Source organism: Atta colombica, unplaced genomic scaffold, assembly GCF_001594045.1.
Source record: "Atta colombica isolate Treedump-2 unplaced genomic scaffold, Acol1.0 scaffold27, whole genome shotgun sequence".
Taxonomy (NCBI): domain Eukaryota; kingdom Metazoa; phylum Arthropoda; class Insecta; order Hymenoptera; family Formicidae; genus Atta; species Atta colombica.
In genome coordinates, this window is record NW_017259370.1 from 3,193,808 (window position 1) to 3,205,083 (window position 11,276).

General features: G+C 31.3%; 1 protein-coding gene across 1 annotated transcript; it reads right to left on the reverse strand.

Moving 5' to 3' along the window:
• Positions 1–808: 808 nt before the first annotated feature.
• LOC108689470 lies at positions 809–2,850 on the reverse strand. The gene is made up of 3 exons (XM_018196234.1): positions 2,706–2,850; positions 1,886–2,071; positions 809–1,155 (listed from the first exon to the last, which is right to left on the reverse strand). The coding sequence occupies exons 1-3, from the start codon at positions 2,848–2,850 to the stop codon at positions 938–940; spliced, it is 549 nt and encodes a 182-aa protein (XP_018051723.1). The 3' UTR covers positions 809–937.
• Between the last annotated feature and the right edge of the window lie 8,426 nt (positions 2,851–11,276).

Consider the following 11,276-nt stretch of genomic DNA (forward strand, 5'->3'; position numbering starts at 1 on the left):
AATAGATTAGCGAAAGCGATTGAACACTACCTTTATGTACAAAAAGGCACTTTTATAATGAAATTTATTTTAATAAAATTTAAAACATTTTTTAATTTCTCGGAAATAAATATGTGTCATCTCATTGAGACAATCAGATACTAAAAACAATAAGTTTGTCTCATTATTGTTCTGAATATTTTAAACTTATTTCACATCTATCTCAAAATGTAATAACAGATCAATCGTCTTAAAATTTAATTAGCTTCTAATTAGTCCTTTTTAAGTCCTTTTTAAAATTAAATTTAGATAATTATATAATTGTTTTATATATAGCTTATTTGGAATTTCAGAATAATAATTCATTTCTTAAAGTAAATAGCTAAATGGACGGATAGATAGATATACATATATCTTACTGTTAGACTATTTACATAAATGAGAATTCCGGAGATCTGCTTTTAACGTACAGCATATGGACAGATTAAATTTAATGTATTTACAAACTGGCTCCTTAAACTAGAACCAGAGTATATTATTTGGCAATTTCGGAATTTGATTTTTTTCTAACAATGATTCAACGATTATCTATATAAAAATTGTGTATTTAATATTACAAATTTTAGAGAACAAAATAAAATAAAATTTTAAAATATATATATAGCATGTTTTTTTCATTTTTTAATTATTTTAATAAATTTTAAATACATATTGAATTTTGAATACTAAATAGAAACTTGGAAAATATTTATGATATCTAATTAAAACTTTGTTTTAAGAAAAAAAATCAACTCCAAAATTCCTTAAAAAAAAAAAACATCTGTGCCATTCTTTATGCGCGCATGTTATAATCTAAGCTTCTCGTTTCTTACAATAAAAGCTCTAATATTGAGCCTTGGTCTAATATTTATCTTACCGTTTTCATATTTCGAAAACTTAAAAAATTAGTAAACTTTTTTCATTTGAAACAAGATAGTGTAACAATAGCACAGCATGCCGTGAGGAACAGCGTGGTAAGAGACATCAGATTGCATGCTGCGTTGCAGGCATCCTCAGAGCAGAAACATTCTTGCCAATAAACGCCGTTCTCATGAACACCCCAATTACAGACCCCCGTAACCCCGGTACTAGAGATAGAACCACATCGTCGAATCACCTGTCGCCATCTACCATCCCCTAAAACATTGCCGATTATTAATTAATTAATTACTTCTCGTACAATCCGGAATTCGAGACTGTAAATACACATATATGCATATCAGTTAATACATTCGATAATTTTCCATAAAGCGCATTTTTTGCGCATAATTTTATCGTACAAGGTTAGATTAAAGGCTATATTTCTAACGTGAGATTTCTCTCAATCCGGAAATGAATTTATGGATATTAAATATGATATATCGACCTATTATTTATAAATTATAAAGATAATCATTATGTAGTGGCGCTTTTATTAAATATAGCATGTATAAAGTTTAGTACAAAATTTTTGCATAAATTGTTTTGCATAAAGAAATACTTTTATAATTCTGAACATTTTTAATTTTTTTGTAATTCTATTACAAACTTCTTTAGATAGCACAAATTTTGAAAAATTTGATTTATAGTTAATTTATATCTTAGAAATACAATGTAATCACAAAAAATAGATTGTGTCTTTATTTAAAAAAATTTTTCATTAAATAAAATAAATAAAATGTGTGTGTAAATAGATATATTAAAAATTGGAATGCATCAACAATACATGATAAATATTAAATGATACAACTAATTAAAAAAAAGTAATTCTAATTATATTTTCGTTATAGAAAATAAGAATAAATCATGTTAATTAATAATATTCTTTTTAGATATTAGTTACTTATAGATACATAATACTAAATGTTATTTCAATAAATATACTTACAAATGAAACCACGTGGACTTTGCTCAGTGTATTTGACACAAAATGTGCCAGGCATATGTGATTCCTCGCTGTTACACTCAATAGGTACATTCCTCTCTTTGTCAAATTTTGTGTAGGCTCCGCAAAGGTCCTCCTTGTCTGGATCAGTATCGGAGCTGCATTGGTAACAGCGTATCGCTTTAGTACCTGCACATTCCAAAATAACATGACAGCATTAATATTCGAATTACATATTCGAGTTGACCTGACGTATTTAATTAGGACAATTAAAACAGAACGATGACTAATCTGAAGAATTAGATCATAAAGTAAAGTAGTCGTATTTGAAGTATTACTGGAATAAGTATTGACTGGAATAATTGATGGAATAGATCTCAATTCCTAACCTAAAAATTATTAATATACAAAAAATATTTTTAATATCAATGTTAATCTCTTTTTTACAGTTTTGCAGAGAAATATTAAATTTACTTTGTTATTATCTTTTAACAATAATTATAATAAAATATATTTCCCTCAGAAAAAAAATATAAATATATTTTTATATTTATTCATATCCCTCTTCATATATTTTTTTTTATTACATTTTCTAAAAACTATGACATTTTATGAGTATTCTCAGACAAATCGGTTAAAGCTAATTAAAATAATTGAAAATCCCTCATTCAGTTGTTGAAAAATTTTCACGCCCATCTGTAAAAACAATACAAAGAAACACAGATTTGATTTCAAAATGGCGATCGCAGGTGGATTCATCAAGATACTTTTCAACATTTTTCTTTCGGTTTATTTTCTTGGATCTTCGCTTGGAAAGTCTCACCTGTTGTGACGAATAACAATAACACGCACAACACAATCATGATATCGTTGCGCATCATCGTTACGTCGCTCTCTCGGTTTCTTTTCGGAGCGAACGAATAACGCGCGTGTTCCACGTTCCACTGTACGTACGCACCTGACGTCATTCATTGGGCGTAACTGCTGTGAAGTAAGCCGAAGATCCCCTCTTTCTCGGATTTTATAATCTCCCCCCCTTTGGCCTCCTTCTATCAACGGCGGATCGTGACACACGGAGACCTTGGGCGTGACATAATTAGCAGTGCCCTTTTGGCGTAATCTCCAAAGTTTCAAGCAGGAGAAATTTAACTCCAATTAATATACGAAATTTACGACTTCCAATTCTCTTGCACAAATAATTTGATCTCTCCTAAGGAACACACAATTAAAAGTCAACAAAAAATCAAAATGGCTTTATTTTGATTCTTAACTTAATTTTCTCTTAAGTCAATAGTCAAATTTTGTAACAAAAAATCATTTTAAATTTCAAAATAAAGTAATTTTGACTTTCTCTTAACTTAATTCCTTAGAAAATAGAATCAATCTCGATATTGAATATACATATAATAATCGATTATAATGCAATTGTAGCAAAAATCGTCTTTTATTTACTTTACAGGAAAATTGTCTTTGTTAAAAAAGGAAATACAGTATGAAAGGGATATATTTTATGGAGGATCACAACTAACGAAGCTCATTAAACAGAAGCCAGTGTCGTTATTCGCTAAAGTTTTCGAATTAAGATAAGAGCGTCAAGAGTTTCGCGGTTTCTTCAGATGGAGGCCGGAGAACCATTGCTCGTAATGTTCATATTTTATTCTCGAGCTTTCTCCCTCTGACGAGAATACAGATGAAACGACAATAAGAGCGGACAAAAAATGTGTATGATATCAGAGCGTAAAATTGTAAACAAAAATCGTTGTCTAGAGAGAGACAACGCTCTAAAAGTCTTATCTGCGTCTCTCATCTACCTCGCACTGATCTTAAGTTTCAGTTTGTGTTCGCGTTTAATTTGCGATGTGTCATGCTAATAACAGTTTGAATGAATGTGAATCTGATGTCTAATAAAAGAGATATATGAATATATAAGGAAAAAAAACATTTAAATTTTTTAACCAACTCTGGGAGAATTTTACATAAAATAAAAATACAATAATTTTAAAAGAGATACTCTGCTACGCAAAAACTACATTTTTCAGTATAAAATAACATATTCTGAATTTTTGAAACAGCACTTTTTCGTTTTTAGATAAAATTATCCTAAAAGGACAAAGTATGTAAATAATTTTTTTAACTATGAATGTGTATTTGTACAGTATGTATATGTGTGTCTAATGTTGAATTTTCAAAAAATTTACAAAATGAAAGTAAATGTATACGAAATGTCTGTAAAAAATTGTAATATATTCTTGGTCACAAAAATTTCAATATTCATAATAAATAATATAAATGCATATTCAGAAATTTAATTTTATAAATACATTTTAATAAATATTGAAACAAAAAATTATTAATAAAGTATTCAGAAAATCTCAACACATTAAAAAAATTTTATTTGTTTATTTTAATTTTTTATATTGTTATTCGTAAAAATGCAATAGATTATCTTTGAGATAATATTGGAGTAATTCTCAACAAATTGATTTTCCTGTTTCCTGTCAAGATTACATAACGTCTTTCAAAGTCGTATTTTCTGTAAGTCCCGATATCTTTAATCGCATAGGAAACTCCAGATCATTTCTTCTCAATCTCACTACCAATCTGCACCCCTATCGCGAAAAGATGCGTTCCGAGTCGTTGATCGCAATTTTCCTGTGATTGGAAGTAAACTCAATCTCATCGCAACCTTGACACCGTCTTTGGTGAGATACCCCTCACTTCACCGCGTGAAACAGATAGCCCGGATAAATTATTCAAAACGTATCCTCTATGATCTATGGAGACGCCTCTAATTCTGGCACCGGCAATCCATCCTCCCTGTTCCCCCCTTCCTTCATCTTCTCTCATTCTACCGACTAGCCTGTCCGTTCGTACCGCAAAACTCTCACCTCTTCTCACCCTTCATTCTTGTCTCTCTCATCTCTTCTTCCATCTTCTGGATCTTGCCGGTTTTCCATCCCCTCATCACTCTCAGTTTCTCCATCCTCCTCGCCACTTCTTCTGAACTGTGCACACCATCCCCGGGGTATTCCGACTTTTCTGACAGCCGCCACCGCATTTATCCCATCTAACGTCTCGGAGCTTACAAAGACGGCCCGGAATTCAATAAGTCCGATAATGTGTGAGCCTTCTGCGATGTATAGAAAGCTTTAAGTTGTTCCGGATAATCGCCCACGTATTGATTTCGTCATCAATGTGAACACATTTGAACGATATCCAGATCAATTAAGCAATGTATAATCATTCCAGTAATCTTATTAGTAATTTCTAACATTCTAAGTTCTAGAACGAAAGGCTCACAATTCAAGCAAAGAGATTTGGAAATAATATAATAACACTAATAAATAATATTAATTTTGTCAGGCTAATATTATTAGATTATATACATTATATTAATAGTACAATACAATTATTTTATTGTAAAGTTAGTATTTTTATATTATAAAATTGTGTTATTGTAAAATGTTAATATTATTACATTATATTTTAACGATAATGTTTATTGTTACGATATATTAATTATTTTAATATTTCATTTATTGTAAAAGTTTGATGTAACGTATAATTTTAAGCTCTTTGAATTTTATGATAAAACGATAATTATTAAAGAAAGAATATAGATACCTTGCAATAGTAGACATTATTGGCAAATATAATATTAATATCAATATAATATTAAACAGCATTATAGCATATAATGGATATATTACCGTATTCAAAATAAATAATTAAAGAGCCAGCGCTCTCTTTCATCAACGACAAAGATTTGCGAAATGTTTTCGCAAAATGATTACACTATGTATGCGTAGCGATGGGAAAATTGGCGAAGTAAAGGCGAAGCTCGATAACACATCGCATCGTATATTCGCATTCTGAATGGTTTTGGAGCGTGCCTTCTCTCGTGGTATGGAAAAAACGTGTCTAGAGCGTGCTACGTTAAGTTCTTTTCCGCGGCAAACTGCCGCACCAGCTGCTTTTCTCCCGGAAGTCATTTCGCAGTCAAGTGTTTTCGTGGATAATATTGTATCGACCCACACCGCGATACATGCCGCTGTGTCAGATCAAGTATCGGCTTTATCTCGTGTATGTATCTTAACAACCCCTCGCCCCGATTTGCACGAGTGCATTCAATCGTTATATTTTTATTACAATCGAGATGGAAAAGAAAAAATTAGATAATATGATAAGGTATTCTTTAAATTTTTTAGAGTGTGAAATCTCACTACAAAAGAATAGAAAATATTATTGAGAAAGAGTGAAAATATTTGCATTCTTGAAAAAGATTGGTAGATTTTCATTCTTTTTTTTTTAGGAGAAGACTTCATTCTTTTGAAATGAGATTCACCCTTTTTTTTGGAATAATCTTATACTAAAAGATTGAACTCTTATCCCCCAAAAAAGTGAAAATCTGTTACTCTTGTTCAAGGGTGCAAATGTTTTTCACTCTTTTTCAATAGGAGCAATATTTTCTTTTGAAGTGAGATTTCACTCCAAGAAATTTTGATCTTGTTTTTCATTATCTGATTTTACTTATAGTTAAGCTTAATTTCACATAAATGATCCATGACATCGTTATAAATGAAGCTCATTAAATAAAACATCAGATTAAACCTAAGCACAAGTTTAATGAAAAAAACGAGCTTTAGAGAGTAAATTAGATGGTAAGACATGATAAGAAATATGTATAAAAAAAATATCGTTTCCTTAAAATAAAAGGTAAGACATGCCAAGCATATATTCGTGTTTATAACACGTTTCGTCGAACTTTTTAAATTAAATTTATTTTATGTTCAAATGAATAAATTTAAAAATCGCGTAATTTAATTATTTCTGCAGCGACTCGATTCACTAGAATTGTCGTCCATCCACGCAGCATCCACTTATCTGCAAATGAATATGATGCGAATATTATCGTGACGTTTGCATTTACGCGAGGAACACATCGATCTGCGTTGTCGCGTTCCGCCAAATACGATGCGATCGGAAAACGATAAAGAGAAGCCCCCGCATACATCCCCGCTCCTGCCGTCCGCCTGGAAAGCTGCAAATCGATGGGGTGCGTATTTTATTTAAATTCGCGAGACAGAGAGAGAGAATGAGAGTGGGAGGAGAGAAGGAGAAAGAGAGACAAAACGCGACGCAAATTTGCAATTTCAAAATATTCCAGTGAAAAAGGGAATGCCCGCCCAGTGGGAGGAGGAGAATTGGAGGGATAGGAGGCTGAAGGGATTTAAATCCCTCGCGTCGTCCTCTCGTCCTAGCGCAATTGTTATTTTAATTCGACTTTTTGTCATTAGCTCGCCGCTAATTCGGCCCAACTCGTCGTGCTTCCATAATGCTTCCTTATCACCGTTCTCTTTTCTCTATTCTCGCCCTCCATTCTCTCTCTGTCTTCCTCTCTCTCTCTCTCTCTCTCTCTCTCTCTCTCTCTCTCTCTCTCTTTTTCTCGCTTAGTCACAGTCTCATTAAAACGATGTCAGATTGGCGACAAAGTGCTCAGACGTCTGGAGTGCATACAACTTCTACCGATTTAAGAGCAAAAAAAATTACTTTGTGCCCAGGCAAGTGGGAGTCCTTGTTCATTCGCTTCACCGGAAAATGTGCATTTTCCCGATTTGGCGAATTAATTCGCAACGCAAAGCGGCTTTTCAGCGTTGTTATTGGATGTCTTGAATAAATAAGAATGGCATACAGAGCATTCAGTATACTGTCAATATTTTGTTCTCAATTATAAAAAATTGTGAAATTAAATTAAGAAGATAAAGTTATATTTAATTGGTAATATATCAATTTAGGTAATTTTAATATTTTAAAATAATTTAAAATATTAAGCTATTTTAATAGCAATAATAACAGTAATAAATAATTGTGTTTATTATTATATTAATAATTTATGTCTAATTCATAAATTCTCAAATTTTAGCAATTTCCTGCAAATGCTTTTTGTTGCAAATGCTAAAGTTTTACAAAACCTATATAAATTATCTCAATTCTTTAAGCTAATAATATTTCACTAAACCTGTTTTCTACATAAATAAAGATTAAGTTGACTACGTAATTTACTTGCTCATTTTTTTACCAATAGTTTTACCTGCCCATTTGAAAGTTTCAAAGTACCGTGGACAAAAAGTCATCAATCTTTCACTGATGAATTTTAGAAACACGTACAAAGACACGTTCTTGTGTAAATTCACCAAAGGCACAAGAGTTGCACTTTTTTTGCTATGTAACGTCGGATGTAGAAAGGGGATGAAAGTTGCAAACATGTATGTCGCAAACGTGATAGTTTATGTGCTATCGACACCTAGATCTCGAGCTAAGCACGAACGTATGGATAGACGAGAGCGTGATAGTTGAGGAAATGAAGAAAAATAACGCATCCTGCCGACGGACAACGACGCCGGCTCGTCGCGACGGGACGGCGGCGTCGACGGTTGCGTTTTCTACAAAAGCAATGACGACGTTGGCCTGTGGGCGCGTTGAATATTTCATAGGATAGCCACCACGGAGAGAACCGTGTGGTGTTCGACCCATTCCCCTATCTAAGCGCGCTCCGTTGCCGTTCATCTTTAAGCCCATGGCGCACATGGTGCAAAAGGGTACAAGCCCTTTTGATGCGGTCAAGTGTCTGAGAAAAATGACAAAATTGTAATAAAAATATATAATTAGGTTTGACAAACTTTAATAAATTTTTGTAGCATTATTACAATTAATAAAAAGAAACATATCCTAAAAATGTAATGAGAAATGTATATCATTGTCTAAAATATGTCAATTTGTTATAATATTGTTACTTTTATTAATTATATTTAAAAAATTTGATAATTATTTTTTAGATAAAATCATGAAATATATTATAAATGAGTATTCTCTTAAATTTAATACTAGAAAGTAGTAATTAATTATTTATTAAGCACTAAACAACTGCTTTTAATACTAAAAAAAAAATAGTAATTATTTACTATTTTTCAGTAAATTGGCTAATATTAAATTGGATTTTTGTAAATCTGATATTCATCGTTGATTCTTACATTTAAGACCGTTTTAAGTATAATTTTAAAATGTTATAAATCAATCAGAGTCGTATTAGCATCTTTACTGAAACAGTTAAACTGGTTCATGCTTCGGTCTTAACTCTAAAATTCTAAAATTCAGCCAATGGAATACCTACAGAATAATGGAATACTTTCAGTTAGGACCAATTAAGAATGATAGTCCTATTGGTTGAATTTTAGGATTTCAGGATTAAAACCGAAGCATAAATTAAGCATAAAAATTAAGCCTAAAGAAGCTTTCTGAATACCGACCTATGGGCTGTTCGAAAATGAGCAGTGATTTTTGTGAAACTAGTAAATATAGTGATTTTTAGTAGAAGATAATCTATAGTTCTATAGTTCTATAGTTATAGTTATATATAGCTCTATAGTTCTATCCCTCCAACACTAGTGCAGCAACACTTTAGCTTCAAGACACTCTTGTTCCTGTTTCCATTGCGAGTATGGTTCCGAGTTTAGTTTTATTAATAACGTTTGTTTAAGATATTTAATGATTAACTGTGTTATTTCAAGCATCCATTGCAAATAAAGGATTGTTAATATAACACGGAAGAGTATCGAGTAAAGTGGTTGGAGAATTCGAGAATTTTTATGCAGCCACGTGAGTAGCAATCACGTTTTTATAATAATGTCTTATTTTCACGATAGCTACAGATCGTTGTGAAATATTTCTCATGCCTATATTCTTTATGCTTTTCTACAAATATTTTTTGGATCGACCGATCAACTAAGAAAAATTTTTCTAAAATACGTAGTGTTGTAAAGAAAGTGTTTTTATTGATCATTTCTGTTAAACATATTTCCAAATTTTCTTTATAATATCTAATCTCGAAGATACGATAAATAAGCAATTTTTATTTCTTCGATAAATATTTGTATTCTTAAGAATGCAATGCCATTCCATTGGAAGATAAAGTTGGGATTTAGATTTTCTTACACACTCGAACACGTGGTATACAATTATATTTTTTTTCGATTGCTAAAAGATTAATTTTATGATAATTTTTTTCAGTAAATTTAAATTTTTACTAAATTTAAATTTATTTCGTAAATTTATTTCTCGTTTTTAATTAAAATTGTGACCAATTCAGATTTATTCGAAAATTCTTCTCTTTTCAAAGACTACAATTTTATTTTAATTCTATCAAGTTTTATCAAGAATTATTATATATACTATTTAGATGCAATTACTTTTGATTTTTAATTGAAGAAATTCATCTTTTATTTATTAAAATTTATTCTTATTTTGCTTTAACCTAAACACATATTACAAAAATTTTACATAAATAACAATAATACTTAATTTATTGAGTATTATTCGCAACTAACATTGCGTGCATGCTATTCCTTTTCTAAGAAAAAAAAGAGATTTTTCAGACATCTCTTCCTAATTTAAGATATCTGGAATGATGCAATCATTAAATCGTTGTTTGAAATCCTTCAAAATTTTTGCACTTAAAGTGAAATAAATATATTTGGGCATTGAAAAGAGAGAGAAAGCAAAGGTGCTGAATACAAAGAGTGCAAGCAACGCAAACAGACCTATTTTTTTACCTGACTGTCTTCTACAAAATGATTTTAGATTATTTTCGTACACACAATAATCCAAATAACTTCAAACATAAAACTAGCACTGTTCTGGACTATGCAAGATAGTATGCGCTGCAACTTGCAACTGCGTGCAATGAGATACCTTTTGTATGTGCCATGGGCTTTATTCTGCTTCTCGTACTGAACTACGTGTATACCAGTAAAACGAGGATGGCACACGTACGAAGCGAAGCTTACAGAGGATGGAGGCGAGCGGAAACGCCCGCTCGTAACGGAACCGAAGTGGTTGTCGGGGAATTTGCAATTCCCATCGGGCATTCAGCCGCTCTCTCTCGAATTTTGGAAAATTCCATCGCGAAACCCCCGGCGGGCCGGTTAAATCGCGCTACTTACATCGATCGATCGCGCAACCAAGCAGCTAACCCTCTGGCGTTCAAGACACGCTTCATTGTGATTTGAATCTAAACGATCTGCGAGATCGTGATATATCATCTTATACTATCGTATAATTTATACAAGATAAAATAAAGCAATACTGAAATCCTTGGACAAAAGCGCGTATATACATATTTAATAAATGTAAAATAAATAAAATGATACATCGCTCATTTGCAGAACAATTTAATAAAGATATAAAGATATAATAAAGATATAATAAAGATTTAAAAAAGAAGAAAATAATTCCAAAAAAAGAATAGAAACATAAAGAAAAAAAAAGAACAATATTTATTTCTCTATAATTAATTATTATATTAAAATTGTGTTTCAAAATATTATCAAATTTTAAT